Below are 17,862 nucleotides of genomic sequence, written 5' to 3'. Positions count from 1 at the left end.
AAAGGGCCCGGCTAATGCGAGGCCGGGCTGGCTGTGGGAGCTGAGCTCGTTGGCGGGCACCCGGCCGTAGCTCCTTGGGAGGCCGATCAGGTGCGTGGCTGCGGCGGCGTCAGGCTCTTCTCCGGGGTCCTCCCTTCCTGGTGAAGTTCAGGATTCAGTTTTAAGGGTTAGAAATGAGCAGAATTCAGGAGAGCTCGGATTTGTCTTGAAAGATTTGAATAATTTCAGCAATGCCACGCTGGGGTTCTCAGAGGAAGCGAAAATGGGACTTTAGAGCAGGGGTCTAGAGCTTTGCTGGCTGAGGTACTCTGGGAGTTGAAGTCCACAAGTCTTAAAGTTGATAAGGTGGGAGACCCCTGCCCTGGAGGGATGGCCTGAGGCCAAAAACTCAAGCCCAAATTCATTATTAAAAATTCCGAGTTCAGGATTCAGTTTTAAGGGTTAGAAATGAGCAGAATTCAGGAGAGCTCGGATTTGTCTTGAAAGATTTGAATAATTTCAGCAATGCCACGCTGGGGTTCTCAGAGGAAGCGAAAATGGGACTTTAGAGCAGGGGTCTAGAGCTTTGCTGGCTGAGGTACTCTGGGAGTTGAAGTCCACAAGTCTTAAAGTTGATAAGGTGGGAGACCCCTGCCCTGGAGGGATGGCCTGAGGCCAAAAACTCAAGCCCAAATTCATTATTAAAAATTCCGAGTTCAGGATTCAGTTTTAAGGGTTAGAAATGAGCAGAATTCAGGAGAGCTCGGAATTGTCTTGAAAGATTTGAATAATTTCAGCAATGCCACGCTGGGGTTCTCAGAGGAAGCGAAAATGGGACTTTAGAGCAGGGGTCTAGAGCAGGGGTCTAGAGCTTTGCTGGCTGAGGTACTCTGGGAGTTGAAGTCCACAAGTCTTAAAGTTGATAAGGTGGGAGACCCCTGCCCTGGAGGGATGGCCTGAGGCCAAAAACTCAAGCCCAAATTCATTATTAAAAATTCCGAGTTCAGGATTCAGTTTTAAGGGTTAGAAATGAGCAGAATTCAGGAGAGCTCGGATTTGTCTTGAAAGATTTGAATAATTTCAGCAATGCCACGCTGGGGTTCTCAGAGGAAGCGAAAATGGGACTTTAGAGCAGGGGTCTAGAGCAGGGGTCTAGAGCTTTGCTGGCTGAGGTACTCTGGGAGTTGAAGTCCACAAGTCTTAAAAGTTGATAAGGTTGGAGACCCCTGCCCTGGAGGGATGGCCTGAGGCCAAAAACTCAAGCCCAAATTCATTATTAAAAATTCCGAGTTCAGGATTCCGTTTTAAGGGTTAGAAATGAGCAGAATTCAGGAGAGCTCCGGATTTGTCTTGAAAGATTTGAATAATTTCAGCAATGCCACGCTGGGGTTCTCAGAGGAAGCGAAAATGGGACTTTAGAGCAGGGGTCTAGAGCTTTGCTGGCTGAGGGACTCTGGGAGTTGAAGTCCACAAGTCTTAGAGGGACCAAGGTTGGAGACCCCTGCTTTAGAGAAGCAGTTGTGAAATGAGTGATATGGTTGTTAAAAATGCTGCAATGGGCATAAATGTGAGGATGGTCATAAGTGTGAGGACTGGTCAAAAATTACTTTTTTTAGCCCTCTGAGTAGTTTCTATGCCCATAGCCACATCCACTCAGTCACATGACCACCAAGCCCCCCCCCAAAAAAAGCCCCCCCCATCCCCCCCCCCCCCCGGGTGGCCCGGGCCTTTGCTTATTTTTCTGTATTTGGCCCTCACTCAAAAAAGTTTGGACACCCCTGGTCTAGAGCTTTGCTGGCTGAGGGACTCTGGGAGTTGAAGTCCACAAGTCTTAGAGGGACCAAGGTTGGAGACCCCTGCTTTAGAGAAGCAGTACAGGAAGAGTATGGAACCTGTGAAGTTTGGTGTTGGGAGAAAACTCCTGGCAATGCGCCCTGGAGCAGCTATGAAAACAAACATATTGTTGTATTTGCAAAACAACAGCAAGAAGTGAGGGGCCGCCCGCCGAGGTGCGGCCAAGCAGCGCGGCGATTCTTTTCCCGCAAGCAGGCGCGGAAAGCGGGGCGGGATAAACAGGCGCTGCTCCCGCCGCCGCCCGTCCCCAGTGCGGACTGAAGCGGCGGTGCCTCGGCTGCCCAGGAGGAAGAGGCAGCGGGAGGCGGACGGAGAGCCGCTGGTGGTTCCGGCCAAGTTCCGCTCGGAGGCCGGGCCAGGCAGGAGGCGGCCCAGGGCTGGTGAGTCAGGCGGGAGGCGGGGAGTGGGGGGGAAGAGGCTGAGGGGATCGCCACCTGGGAGCCACTGACTGCCACCTGCTCTCCGCCTAGAGACGAAGGGCCACGGGAGGCCGCCGCCCCCGCTGCTGCTTCAAGGGCCGGAGGACGCCAGCCGCGGACTCAAGGTCCGGGCGGCCCTACTGCTTTTGGAGGCCCCGGCCACGCCCCGCACGCCCCCGCTGCCCACCAGCTGCTGGAAAGGGGCCCCGGCTAATGCGAGGCCGGGCTGGCTGTGGGAGCTGAGCTCGTTGACGGGCACCCCGGCCGTAGCTCCTTGGGAGGCCGATCAGGTGCGTGGCTGCGGCGAAGCGTCAGGCTCTTCTCCGGGGTCCTCCCTTCCCCTTGGGGGCAGCTGAGCCGTCGCTCTTTTGCGGCGTTTCTGTCCCCGGAGCATCCCGAGGCCGAGTTCGCCTTCAATCCAAAGGACAGCATCACTGCTCCCACTGAGAGCAATGTTCTTCACATTATAGGTGAGTTAGAAATACACACAGTAATCATGTGTCAATATGTCACCTCTTGTGTGTGGCCGGCCACACATGAATTCTAGGCTTATATACTGTTTGTTGTCCAGCCGCATGCCTTTCTGAATAATTATATTTAAAATATTACATTAAAATCAACATAACACAAACACACACGTACACAAACATAGAGATACACATGCACATATATATAACTCACACACATATAGTATACTTAAGCCTAAACTGTGCATAGGGACTACCCAGTCGGCTGAAAAAAGTGATTTCTGACAGGTTCTCACACTTTTGACTGGTCCTCACACGTACAACTATCTTTACATTTTGCACCCTATTTTGTAACCGTGGTGAAGAGAAGCAGTTGTGAAATGTGTGATATGGTTGTTAAAAATGCTGCAATGGGCAGAAATGTGAGGATGGTCATAAGTGTGAGGACTGGTCAAAAATTACTTTTTTTAGCCCTCTGAGTAGTTTCTATGCCCATAGCCACATCCACTCAGTCACATGAGCAGTTAGCCACGCCCACCAGTCACATGACCACCAAGCCACACCCCAAAATAAGCCACGCCCATTCCCCCCCCCCCCCGGGTGGCCCGGGCCTTTGCTTATTTTTCTGTATTTGGCCCTCACTCAAAAAAGTTTGGACACCCCTGGTCTAGAGCTTTGCTGGCTGAGGGACTCTGGGAGTTGAAGTCCACAAGTCTTAGAGGGACCAAGGTTGGAGACCCCTGCTTTAGAGAAGCAGTACAGGAAGAGTATGGAACCTGTGAAGTTTGGTGTTGGGAGAAAACTCCTGGCAATGCGCCCTGGAGCAGCTATGAAAACAAACATATTGTTGTATTTGCAAAACAACAGCAAGAAGTGAGGCAACGCAGGAGAACCATTAACACAGTGGTTCCCAACCTTTTCTTGTTTGAGGCACAACCTTTTCTTGTTTGAGGCACCCTTGGAAAGCCTTTCAAAAGTTCCCGGCACCCTTATAAGGAAATAGATATTTAAAATCTCCGTAGCTCAAAAGTTCCCGGCACCCTCAAAAGATCTCACGGCACCCCTTAGTGCCGCGGCACACTGGTTGGGAACCACTGCATTAACAGTTCTTTTATTAACTACAAACAATTAACAGGTGCGCAAGCGAGCAAGCTCTAAACTGACAGCCCTTTTATATTGGAGCTGTAAACAGCTCAGCCAATAGCAGCTCCTTAATTCTCCCGCTGGCTATAGCATCGGCAGTTAACCAATCAACTGCTGGTTACTGGTCATGTGTTCTCCAGCCGAACACAACACATATAATCAAAGAAATTGACCCAGAGTTGTCACTCAAAGCACAAATAACTAGGCACAAATTATCCCTAACTCCATAGAAGAAGGCTGTGATGCTGGGAAAGGTGGAAGACAAGAAGAGAGTGACCAGCAGCCAAGTGGATGGATTCAGTTACAATGGCAATGGGTGTACTGTTGGGGAGACTTGAAAGAACAGGTTAGGGGCAGATGTCATGGGGAAAATCTATCTACGTGGTTTCTAGGATTGAAAATGACTTAATAATAATAATAATAATCACATAATCAACCAATACTGGAACATATAGAAAACCCCTTTTTGCAGCTACTGACCCACAACTGAATCAGAAATCTATGACCAGCAGATTCAGATCTAAACATTTCTTGAAAACAAATTTATTTATTTTGAATATTCAAACTAAACTTGTTCTCTTATTTAGGAATAACGTATTAACTGCATACTCTACTGCATTCCACAGGACTTGCTTCTCTTAAGAAAATGAGCACATTGGATGTCTTAGAGCATTAAAACGGTTGCTCTTCTTGAAGGAATATACAACTCCATCTATTATTCCTAGATCAATAACAGACTGAATCAATAAAAGACTGTGACCCCTTAGGTATTTTGGGCTCCACTTTTAATTTTCCCCCCAAAAATTAATGACTATTATCTTTTTAGAATTCTATAAACGCAGTGATTACTGTTAAGATTATATTGTGGAAGACAGGGAGAAAAATAAACTCCTGAAATAATTGCAGTCTTTTTGAAAATCTATCTGAACTGTCACCCGCCAAACCAGGGCGGCATTCATTTGCATACGAGATACTTTGCTTTTTACCGTCGCTTAACAGAGAAATCCTAAATAGCAATAGTACTTAGTTTTATATACCGCTTCATAGTGTTTTACAGCCCGCTCTAAGCGGTTTACAGTCAGCATATTGCCCACAATTTCGGTCCTCATCAAATTATAACTCAGAAAATCTGTCTACTCTGATTCGTGCTATCTCTGCACACAACACTGCATATTAGAAAAGGGGGGAAAGGAGGACTGTTCGGATGCCTATGCAGCCCGTCCTCAGATAACAATTCACGGGAAGATCTTCCGCGCAGCAAAACTAGCAGGAGAGAGGATACCGCATAAAGTCCCGCTATACGGCTACGCATGCGCAAATGTTTTGCCGAAGGACCATAAGCCTTTGCACGGCCCTTATGGGAAAGGAAATGAGGTTTTGAAGAGATAGGAAGTAGCCGAGAAACGCGAGCTCTGCGCAAGCGCGATAATAATCCTGTGGCTCTGTTTCAGAAGTGAGCCGTCTCGGTGGCGGTTAGTGTCTTGCGTGTATTCGTGACCAGCCGAGAGGCACCTTTGCCAAGATGTATGATGCGGACGAAGGTGAGTCTCTTATTAAGGCAGCTGCTTGGGGAAGGGAGCCTTCACCTCCGGGGAGCTTTGTTCCATATCATTTCTGGCTCCTAAAACTGTTTTGTTGATTTTCCTGCTGGCATCCGAAGTTACCTGCTGATTAGTAGCCTGGCTGCTTTTTAATCATTCCATATTGTTAAAGATGGTGGGAAATCCGAAGGGTTTCGATTATACTATTGCAACTATTATGATAATTTCTAATCAGATCAGGCCGATATAGATTGCTTCTCCGTGATTTAAGGTTGGAGGAGGACAGTGTAGGATGGGTCCAAGGGGTGTGCAACGGATCCCATTGTTAGAATTGTAATGTAATGTAAATGGGGACGTTTGATTAAGAGCCACTGTTCAGCATCAGGTTAAACTGGATATTTTAATTGTATTTCAGGAAAACAAGTCAACTTCAAACCGCAGCATAGGAAGTGGCTGTTTCAATGTATAGTGATACAAAATATATCTTAATTTTTTTCAGTTCAGACAAGCTGCAGTTAAATGACAGCGTGACATTTTCTGTGCAGCTGTGCCTGCTGGCTTGTAGGGTTTCATTTTTAAAACTTTAAAATTCTCTCGTCAATATGTAATACATACAGTTTACAAAATATAAGAAAAAATACCTAGAAAAAAGATATTTGGTAAAGATGTTGAAGATTGTTGGCATGGGATTTATCAGTTAATATATGCAATATTTTTTTTCAGTCACTACAGATCAGACCAGAAACAAAATCCAGCATTTATTTTCAGTTATTTGGTCTTCCTGTGATTTTTAATCTGTATTAGACATGATTGCTTTCGCAAACAAAGGCACAGGCAATGGATTGAACATGTCCCATTGTTACATGAAATTTATTCCCAGATAATTGTAGCAGACATTTTTTACTCCTGTAAAAAAGAGTTTTTAAATTAGAAATTACATTATGTAATCCAAAAGCAAATTCATAACTCAGTTATTTACCTTAACTAAGGTAAATAATTTATAAGAAGATCTCAGATTCAATTTCCGTACCTCTGCTCAAGATATTGAAAAGATGTTACTAATTTATTATCCAGAGATTTTAAAAGTAAACATCAAAAATAATAAACTACTAGCATTAAAAATAATACTTCCTATGCAAAGGAGTAGAAAGATGCTGTAGAAGTTCTTTATCTTCCCCCTACTTTTTTATAGATATGCAATATGATGAGGATGATGATGAAATCACTCCAGATTTGTGGCAAGAAGCATGCTGGATTGTCATCAGGTAACATTTCATACTAAAAAGATACAATGTGTTGTATTCCCAGAATGAAACATTCTTTATAATCCATGTACATTTTGGGAGAAGAGAAAATCAGACGGACGTGTTTTTTTCAACCAAAATCAGTAGAACAATGCATTTTTACTCAAAGTTATTGCACTAAACTTAGGAGAAGCTACTCTTAAATTTAAAAGAGTTGTTGATTGTAACTTATAACTTAAAGCAGCTACTAGTGAAAGTCGTAGATTGCAAGATGCATTTTTCTTTTATTTCATATAGGTGGGAACACTTCTTTTTTTATTGTCTATGCTATGGTAAAAATTGAATCTAAATATTGACTGGCTCTAAAATATTTTCCAAAGCTCCTATTTTGATGAAAAAGGTCTGGTTCGACAGCAGCTGGATTCTTTTGATGAGTTCATTCAGATGTCTGTGCAAAGAATTGTAGAAGATGCCCCACCAATCGATCTACAAGCAGAAGCTCAACATGCTACTGGTGAAGTAGAAGAACCAGTAAGAGACTGCTCTGTTTTTAAAGATAGTGTGAAGCACAAGTTGTGATTGTCAACAGCCAATTGTTGTATATCCTAAAAGAGCTAGTTGAGTGTTTTATCATAGAAGAATGGATCTGCAGTCTGAATAAGGAAGTATATGTTTGCATTTTGTTTTGTTTTTTAATCTCGGCAGTATGCTACGTAGGGTATTAACATTTATTTAAAATATTCTGCCTTGTTATTTCACTTCAGAAAAAAATTGTAGCATATTAGTTACAAAATAGCAAAGAAATCTTGCACCACAAATCCACGCATATCCACACACACATATACTGCCTCATAAAAAAAAATCTGGGTAGTAAATTATAAGTAAACAAGAATAGCTTCTATACATAGTCCTCTACTTACAGCCATTCATTCAGCAGTCATTTGAAATTATGACTGCTGAACACAGGGATTTATGACCTGTTATGGGCGCTGCAGCATCCCCACAATCATGTAACAAAAATTCAGGTGCTTGGCAATCTGCTTGCCCTTACGGCCAACTGCAGGAACACTGTAGCTGCCCCCACCTGCCTATCCCTCCCTCATCCTGCCTTCCTGGGCCCCTTGGGCCTTCCTAGTTTCCACCAAGCTGGGTCTCCCACAGATCTTGGGCCTGCTTTTTGCACCACTGGGTCCCACACCCTTGGGTTTCTCCTGCTCCATCATGCCTCGCTCCACTTCTGAAGATCGCCTTTCACAAGGAGTAGCAGCTGATGTGTAGTGCAGACTTCCTATATAGAAGCTGTGTGCTGCCATCCCAGAAACAGGCACCATTTTGGAAACAACCGCAGTTCTCACAATCCAAGAATTGTGCATGTTCCCAAAATCCCTCCTGCTTCTAGAATGGCATGAGGCACCCTCTGTATAGGAAGACTGCATGGTGGATCAGCTGCTTCTCTTTCTAAAAGGCAATTTCTGATTTCACTTTTAGCTTTCTCTTTGGTTTCTTTTGTTTATGTTAATTATCTTCCTTTTTAAAAATCTTTAATGAAATGTGTATATTAGAAAACCAGATGTAATAATTTATTGTTAGGCTGTCCAACTTGACAATATAGCTATAACATACTACACTAGTTGTAGTTGCAAGGCCAACTTCATAGGTAACCTACAAGCAGGGGCATTATGGTAGTCCAGTTTAAGATTGTCAGTGCGTGTATTATTGCAACCAGATTATTGCTACAGAAAACAGACCAACCCAGGCTATGAAAAGGCACTTCTTGCTACAGAGGTTGCTTGTTACTCTATCAGAAGTAACAGTTTAAGGAGCAACTTCCAGTTATACATCCATTCCTTCATCCAAAGCAGATGATATAACCTTCCAAATTCGCAGAGAATGTAATTGGCTCTCTGTCATGTTCCTTTTTGGTCAATATTCACCTTCAGTTTCTTGATCCTCATCAAAAGGTTTGCATAGCTTCTCCTCACTTCATATATTTGATAAAGGTGCCACTGGATGAGATGCCTAACTGATACCATGCTTATATTATTTTCAGCCACGTTATCTTTTGAAATTTGAACAAATTTATCTGTCCAAGCCTACTCATTGGGAAAGAGATGGTGCCCCTTCACCTATGATGCCAAATGAAGCCAGGCTCAGAAATCTTACGTAAGAGCTGTCTACTTCTATTATTTATTGTCCAAACAAGGGTTGTATAATAATTTGAAGTACTGTACAGTGGTTCAAAATAATCTTGATTATATTGGTATTTAAATGATTTGAGAAGATAAAACATACTGTAAACTTTCTTCCAAAGGTATTCTGCACCACTGTATGTGGACATCACTAAGACAGTTATTAAGGAAGGAGAAGACCAGTTGCAGACACAACATCAAAAAACATTCATAGGAAAAATTCCAATCATGTTGCGATCCACGTACTGCCTATTAAACGGTTTGACTGATCGTGATCTTTGTGAACTGAATGAATGCCCTCTTGATCCTGGGGGCTATTTTATTATTAATGGATCAGAAAAGGTAAGGTTTAGCTATCTTAAGGAAAGAAGCATGAATAAGAATCTTCCATCTGCTTGCTGCATTATAGCTGTTCTGTCTCTTTTGAACATTCGTCTTTACATTTAAATTTAGAGGGTTTTTTTTCTTCAAAGAGATTGTTTAAAGAGAGTCCCATAGTGTTTTTTGATTAACCATCTGGTTTTCTATATTGAATTACATCCTGGGTATTTAAAGATTACAAAATATGTGAAGAATGTGTGAGTTTTTCAGTTATTTAACAAGAACAATCAACACAAGGGTTTGGTTGAAACAAAATAGATTGTTTGGGTTGTTGTTTTTTAGTGGAGATTGGAACATAGAATTCTTTGTACCATGCCTATTCCGTTTTTTTTAAGAAGTGAAAATAATATAAATATTATAAATAATTATGTATATCATGACTTCCAGCAATTCTTATGATTATAGTTTGTAGCATTTCAAAAGACTGTTTTAACAGTAAAATGTTTAGCTATTAAACAGGGTTTTTAAATGCTTGTTTATATTCTGCAAACAGGTTCTGATTGCTCAAGAGAAAATGGCTACAAACACAGTATATGTGTTTGCAAAGAAAGATTCTAAATATGCATACACAGGAGAGTGCCGTTCTTGCCTGGAGAACTCCTCTCGACCAACAAGTACTATATGGGTTAGCATGTTGGCTAGAGGTGGGCAGGTGAGAATTTGCAATTCATAATTTTCAATGCATAACTTAAAAAAAACTAGAGATTGATAAATGAATAGAGTGATCTTCCTTCTGACCCTCCTGTCTATATTGTGCTTGCCTTGATTTGTCAGGACATAAGATTTATTTCATTCTTTTACCATGCCGGTCTAAATTGCAGGAGTGAAAAATGCAGGCCAAGGTCGAAATCCAGTCAGTTAGAAATCCTGTTGGATTTCCCAGAGTCTGTCCCCACCTTCCAGGGACTATTTTGCCTGGGGTTGTGTTGTTGTTGTTTTGGGGGGGGGGAGTTAAGAAAATTGGGTGCCTTAAGCCCATTTGACACTTAGAGCTCTCAAATGGGGAAAGTTACAACAACTTCTGAATTGTGTATAAGATATGTCTATATCTTTGCCTGGGAATGGACAAAAACCGCATTGGTCACTCTTGTGGATACTTTGTGGATACCTGACTATTCTTGTTTTGCTGGACCTGATAATGATCTCTAAACTGTCAGTTTATGGTGTTCTACTGAACCACTGCAAGGATTAGAAGTTGGAGATGCTTTTTTTTCTGCTCAACTTGAGTTCATAGGTCCAAGGGATTTGGCTGTATGTGGAGAAAGGGAGAAAGATGAGAAGAGATCCAAATGATTTTTTAAAAAATTGCACTGCATCTGAAAATCATCAAATAGTGCCTAAATACAGTTTGATGGCATAGATGTTGTGTTTGTTCTAACTTTAGGGTGCAAAGAAGAGTGCGATAGGTCAACGTATTGTGGCAACTTTGCCATATATCAAGCAGGAAGTGCCCATCATTATTGTGTTCCGTGCATTAGGGTTTGTATCTGACAGAGACATCTTGGAGCATATAATTTATGACTTTGAAGATCCTGAGATGATGGAAATGGTAAAGTACATTTATATATATATTAATTGCTAAGTTAGATTAATGTATATTGTTAGATATGCTTTTCTGGCATTAAATTCCAAAGCAAATTGAACTGCATGTGATTTCTAGAGGAAGGAATCAACTGTTTCTTGGAGAATAAAAGGATGGTAGTAAAGAAGAGAGAAGCAGACCATCAGTGCTCTCACTGCCATGTTGTCAAGGCATGTATAGAATCATGCACCAGGAGGATGCCATGGCCAAATAACAGAGTAGCCTAAGAGTTGGAAGTTGGACAGTTAGTGAAAGAGTCTTGTCAGGCCTCCAGAAGTGTGGGAACTTAAAAGATGCAAGCAGCAGCAGCATTGTTGTCATTCAGAAGCAGTCCCCCTGCACCTTTGACAGACAAGATACAGGACATCAGCAGTCCAGAAATCTGAAATAACATCATATTGGTGAGAAGAAGCACTAACAAAGCATGATTGGCCAGTTTGAATAATGAAGTCCATTGATGCCAGAATGGGCATGCAGGATGGCAGAAAATCAGATAGAACTACGGTTTAACTTAACACAGCCTATTCCATCACAGAGAATGTATGGCTGAAGCTATGCAAAATGTTAGGAGTTCATTCATTAGACAGTCTTGACTTCCTCATAGAAACAGGAAATCAGAGGAGATGTGTTTCATGTTCTAATATAAAAAATAGAGCAAGAGAACGCATTGCCTGGCGTTCACAGCCAGTGTGATATTGCCTCTTTCCTGCTTGAGTAGTGTCATGTGACTGGCCTCAATAGACACTTGGATGGCTGCTCTGAGATGCAGCCACCTATGTTTATAAAGATGATAAACTACAATATATGCTGTAGATCCTCTTCAGGCACCAACTTCATTCACACATGGTCACAAAGAGGCCATATAGCTCTTACCTGTTAGCTTCACCTCCAAGAGTGGTAGTTGAACCACTCCAAAGTATCTTTTTGGTAATAGAAAGATGGACCTTACACTCCTTACTGTAGGACAGAAAGAGAGTTTCTTCACTGTCTATGCATCCTTTACCAGTTACAGTGTGTTAGAATGAAATTTAAGGGATGAGCCAAATCACATTGAGCTGAAATCAGCACAAGCTATTAAAGAAAGGGGGTTTGCTTTATGGAACAGGAAGAAATCAAAATCCCTACTTTCTAGTAGAAGAGGTAGAATTAGCTCTTACTTGTTCAGTTCTTCTTGTGATCAGAAAGGTACTTCAATTTACTATAAAGCACCTTGAACTATAATTTCCTTATTTTGCTTTAGAAACCTAGAAATTACATAATACTATCCTTATTTGTGCCCATCAATAAACTTTTGTTTCACAAGGATGAACATTAAATAAGTTCTGCAGGAAACATGTTAGAAGTTGTTGACTCTTGACTATTTTTGTGCGTTTTCATTTACTAATGTATTTCTAAATACCAAGAAGTTCCTTATAGAAGGTAGCTCTCATTTTCTTTTTGTGTGCGCAACAGGTTAAGCCCTCTTTGGATGAAGCATTTGTCATTCAGGAACAGAACGTTGCATTGAATTTCATTGGTTCAAGAGGTGCAAAGCCCGGTGTTACTAAAGAGAAGAGAATCAAGTACGCCAAAGAAGTTTTACAGAAAGAGATGCTTCCACATGTTGGTGTCAGTGACTTCTGTGAAACTAAAAAGGCTTATTTTCTTGGGTATGTATTGATAAAGAATACTATTCATGTAAATGTTTATGTGCTCATATTGGCTGGGGATTATGGCAGTTGAAATAAACATGGGTAAAATGTCCCAGGTAGGGGAGATTCATATTTGCAATATGAAGTCAGAGACTTGTTGGGGGAAAAATGATAAAAGTGGAACATCTTGCTGCTTTGGGAGTGAGTATTTTAAAATATATTTATTTATGATATAGTGCATTTGTAAAGTTCATTTACTGGCTCCGTGTGATGCAATGAAATGCTGTCTTAAACTCCACTAGTGTTTTATTACGAATGAAGGCAAATATAGGTGTCCCAGGATAATGATGCGAAATCGAATTTGTTTTTTTTGTTTTGTTTTTTTTATTGAAAAGGTTTTACAACAATTAAATTTTTCCCCCTCCCCCCCTCCGGACTTCCCGGAGCAAACACAAGGTATAGTTCCTTAAACAAAACAGTTATACATTAAATTTTTAAAATCTAACACAAATATAATCTTTCTCTCTCACATAACCTGACTTCTTCCATTAAAATCAAAAATAACATCCTTCATTCAAAAGCAATCCGAAATTTCTTAATCTGATATCTATTTTGAATATAATCAATCCAGTTCTTCCATTCATTTAAATATTTTTCTTGAGTACTGTCTTTCAAGAAGGCTGAGATTTTAGCCATCTCAGCCAAATTGGAAACTTTCAATATCCATTCTTCTATTGTGGGTAATTCTTTTTTCTTCCAATATTGTCCAATCAACAGTCGTGCTGCTGTTATTAAGTTCAAAATCAACTTAGTCTCAATCACTGTACAGTCCGTTGTTATTCCCAAAAGGAAAAATTGCGGTAGGAACTTTATCTTCTTCTTCAGAACATTCTGCATAATCCACCAGATTCTTATCCAGAAAGACTTAATTTTCTTACAAGTCCACCATACATGAAAATATGTAGCATCATCACAATTACATCTCCAACATTTCGCTTGCATATCTGGATACATACATGATAATTTCTTAGGATCTAAATGCCATCTATAAAACATCTTATAAAAATTTTCCTTAAATTCTGCGCTATGTAAATTTAACATTTCTAACCCAAATTTTTTCCCATGTTTCCAACATTATTGGTTCTTGAATATTCTGTGCCCATTTTATCATACAATCCTTTATTAAATCTCTTTCAGAATCTATTTCTATCAACACAGTATACAATCTCTTTATATGCCCCTGAGTTTGATTTCTAATTTGTTTAACCAGATTTTCTTCATTTTGAATGATACCAATTTTCTGATCTTCTTTCCATCTAGCCTTTAACTGTCCATATTGAAACCAAGTATAATTCCTCCCTTCTTCTTTTAATGTATCCAAAGATTTTAGTTGTAAATTTCCCCATTGTATAAAAGATCTTTATAAGTAATCATTTCTTGTTCCTGTTCTATATTTATATTCTCTACTGCGTGCGAGGACATACCCATATAGGAATTTTGTAATTTAACTTATAATAATATTTTTCCAGACACGCAGAAGAGAAATTCTCAACACATGATTCTTAAAAGCTTTATCTACTTTCTTATCATACAATAAATATGCATGCCAACCATATAATAAATCATAACCTTCTATATTCAAAATCCTTTCCTCCGTCAAATTAAACCAATAACTTATTACCGAAAGAACAACTGCTTCATAATACAGTTTTAAATTAGGCATTTTAATCCTCCTCTTTCCGTGTATCTTGCATTATTTTCATTTTGACTCTCGCTTTTTCCTTCCCATATAAATTTATTAATTCCAATCTGCCATTCATCCAAATTTTATCTTTCTTAATTATTGGTATCATCTGAAACAAGAACAAGAATTTAGGCAAAACATTCATTTTATAGCTGCTATTCTCCTAACAAAGATAATTGTAATTTTTCCAAGTATTCATTTCCTTCTGAATTTTTTTCCATAACACATCATAATTATTCTTATACAATTTTCCATTTGATGAAGTAAGAAAGACTCCTAAATATTTAACCTTTTTTACAATTTCAAATCCTGTTATTTCCTCTAGTTTTTCTTTCTGGTTCTTAATCATATTTTTGGTTAACACTTTTGTTTTATTTTGATTCACTTTAAACCCTGAGACCCTTCCATATTGATTAATTACTTCCAACAAATATACACTCGAATTTATAGGCTGAGTCAACATAACAACCAAATCATCTGCAAATGCTCTGACTTTATATTCATATCTTCTAATTCTAATACCCTCTATCTCCCTTAACTCTCTTATCTTATCCAATAAAGGTTCCAAAGATAAAATAAACAATAAAGGTGATAAAGGACACCCGTGCCTTGTTCCTTTCGCAATTTTAAAACTATCTGTCAAACTACCATTAATTATTATCTGAGCTGTTTGCTCTCCATAAATTGCCCTAAGTATTCGTATAAAACCATTTCCAAATTGCATTTTGTCTGTTAATTTAAATAAAAATTCCCAATGCAAACGATCAAAAGCTTTCTCTGCATCCAAGAATATAAACGCTGCGGAATCTGATTTTCTTTTCCAAATATTCCAATAAATTCACTATCTGCCTAACGTTATTCCTCATTTGTCTCCCTTTTATAAAACCAGACTGGTCAGTGTGAATCCTTTGTTGTACAATTTCCATTAACCTATTTGCCATTATTTTTGCAAAATCTTATAATCATTATTCAAGAGTGAAATCGGTCTATAATTCCCAGGCTTAGTACAATCCTGATCCTCTTTTGGTATCAATGAAATAAAAGTAGTCCTCCATGATGGTGGTACTCCTCCTCCCATCAATATCTGATTAAATAACTCCATAAGTGGACCAACTATCTCATCCTGTAACTTTTTATAATATATTGCTGTAAGTCCATCTGTGCCTGGGGATTTCCTATTTTTAATTGCTTTATTACCAAAATAATTTCCTCAGAAGTTATAGGCCGATTCAACTCTTCCCTTTGTTCATTAGTTAAACCTTTAACCTTATATTCTTTCAAATATTTATCAATATCCATATTCAATATTGTATCTCTGGCATATAAATTTGTATAATATTCCAAGAAAGCTTTTTTAATTTTATCCTGTTGAAATCGCACTTTACCCTTGTATTCAATTCCTTCAATAGTACGTGCTTTCTGTCTTTTCCTTAACATATAAGCCAACCACCTCCTGATTTATTGGCATTACAAAAAGTATTATGTTTAGCATATTGTATATTGGTTGCCACCTGATCTGCCATTAACATATTAAATTGACTCTGTAATATCTTTATCGCTTCAGTAGTTTTTAAATCATGTGGATTATATACCAATAATTGTTGTTTCCTCTGAATTTCCTCTTCTAAATCCCTACGCTGTTTTTGTAGTTTTCTCCTCTGTCTACTATTAATATATATCAAATTTCCTCTCATAAAGGCCTTGCTCGCGTCCCACACCATTTCTATCGAAGTTCCCTTTCCCAAATTATAATCAAAAAATTCTTTCATTTGTTTTTTACATTGATTTACATTATCCTCATATCTAAACAAATTTTCATTTATTCTCCATGATCTTCTTCCACCTTCATATTGCAACTCCATCCATACCGGACTATGATCAGTTAAACACCTTGGAAATATCTTTGTTTTCCTAACCCTAGAAAGCAAGTCATTGGTAATTAATATAAAATCAATACGTGAAAAAGATTGATGCCTATCCGAAAAATAAGTATAATCTCTATCATCAAAATTCTGCCTTCTCCATATATCTTTCAACTCAAAATCTTCCATCAAATCAAAAAGATTTAGGCAATTTTGCATGCATAGGAATTTTCTTAGAAAGAGTTCTTTTATCTTTTCTAATGTCCATTACACCATTCCAACTCCCTAATATAATAAATGTTTTATAGTCCCAAAAAGTCAATTTTTCATGTAACAGTTTATAAAATTTTTCTTGTTGTTGATTAGGTGCATATATGCCAATCACAAGTGTCTTTTTTCCTTCTAAAATCAATTCAATAGCAATATATCTTCCTTGAATGTCCGTTTCAATTAATTTACTTGATATATTTTTCTTCAAATATATAACTATACCATTTTTCTTATTCGGAGCAGAAGAAACAAAATGTTTACCTAATTTTGAATTAATCAAATATTTCTGATCTGATAATTTTATATGTGTCTCTTGCAAACATATCACATCATTTTAAATTGTTTCAAATAATGGAATATTTTTCTTCTTTTCTGTGCTGAATTTAAACCATTAACATTCCATGTCAAAAATTTATTTGCCATCTCTGGCCTCTTGAAGCTTCTGAGCAATTAGCTGAAGACCCTCACTCTTCGGCTTGGCTCCTCCCACAGCTTCAGTAGTAGAATCCCGTTCCTGTCTTTGAAGTCGCTTCCTCCATCTCCTTACGCCTAATAGCTCCCTTGTCACTCTTTGTTCTTGAGATTGTTCTTGAGGTACTGATATCACAGGTGCAGTTTCAGCTTCCCCACTCTGTTTCTCTTGAAGACTTTTATCCACTGTTTCTACATCCACTTTCAATACATTAAAAAGAAAATCTTTTGCTTTCAATTCAGTATCAATTCGATATCTCCTGCCTTGAAAAAATACTGTTAAACCAATTGGAACCTCCCATCTATATTGAATCTGATGCTTCTTAAGCTCTTGTGTAAAAACCTAAAATCCTTCTATCCTTTAACATTTTAGCAGGGATCTCTTTCAAAACCAACACCTCCTGTTCTGCTATTTGCAATTTCTTTTGGTATGTAGGTTGCAAAATCTGATTTCTTATTGTAGAAGTTAAAAAATAAATTACAATATCTCTTGGGAGCTTTTCTGCCTCGCTACCCAAGAATTAACCCTATATGCCTTATCAATTTGAAAATCAACTTCTCGAGGGTCCATGCCTAACATTTCAGCTAAGGCTTCTGATATAACTTTTTTAAGATCTTCTTCCTTCCGGTCTTGAAGATTCTCAAAGCCTTCTCCAACGCTCTATATTGCAATACCACCACATGATCCTCATTTTTATCCACTTTATTTTGAAGCTCTCCAACTTTATTATCCAAATACTGATTTGCTTGACTAATTACTTCCACTTTATCCTCCATTACTTCCAAATTTTTTGCCAAACCTTGAAAAACCATCAATAAATCTTCTCTAATTTTTTTATTAGTCTCTTTAATTTCTTCCCTAAGTTGATCCTTCACACCATGAATATTATTCATAATTTCTTTAAATCGCTCTTCAGAAACTCTATTCTGTTCCTTTAATATATCTTCTAAATTAGTTTCAGACCCCCTTCTCGTCATGGGAGCTTTTGGTGGCTTAGAAGCCATTTTAATTTAAGTAAAGTCTCTAATTAGAATTATAAAATCTCAAAGTCTCAAAAAGTCTCCAATTAAAGTTGTAAAATAAA

General features: G+C 38.9%; 1 protein-coding gene across 1 annotated transcript in view; it reads left to right on the top strand.

The window, feature by feature from the left end:
- The first annotated feature begins 5,263 nt into the window (after positions 1-5,263).
- The window catches only part of POLR2B (RNA polymerase II subunit B), a 35,535-nt gene continuing 22,936 nt past the window's right edge, over positions 5,264-17,862 (top strand). Inside the window, exons 1-8 of the mRNA XM_058168952.1 lie at positions 5,264-5,403; positions 6,596-6,668; positions 7,028-7,178; positions 8,698-8,810; positions 8,959-9,178; positions 9,711-9,869; positions 10,602-10,766; positions 12,252-12,448. Coding sequence (XP_058024935.1) covers positions 5,385-5,403; positions 6,596-6,668; positions 7,028-7,178; positions 8,698-8,810; positions 8,959-9,178; positions 9,711-9,869; positions 10,602-10,766; positions 12,252-12,448 — 1,097 coding nt within the window. The 5' untranslated portion in view covers positions 5,264-5,384. The remainder of the gene's footprint in view (positions 5,404-6,595; positions 6,669-7,027; positions 7,179-8,697; positions 8,811-8,958; positions 9,179-9,710; positions 9,870-10,601; positions 10,767-12,251; positions 12,449-17,862) is intronic.

The sequence above is a fragment of the Ahaetulla prasina genome, chromosome 2 (genome assembly GCF_028640845.1).
Source record: "Ahaetulla prasina isolate Xishuangbanna chromosome 2, ASM2864084v1, whole genome shotgun sequence".
In the NCBI taxonomy this organism is placed as follows: domain Eukaryota; kingdom Metazoa; phylum Chordata; class Lepidosauria; order Squamata; family Colubridae; genus Ahaetulla; species Ahaetulla prasina.
This window is presented reverse-complemented; position numbering and strand designations above follow the sequence as displayed.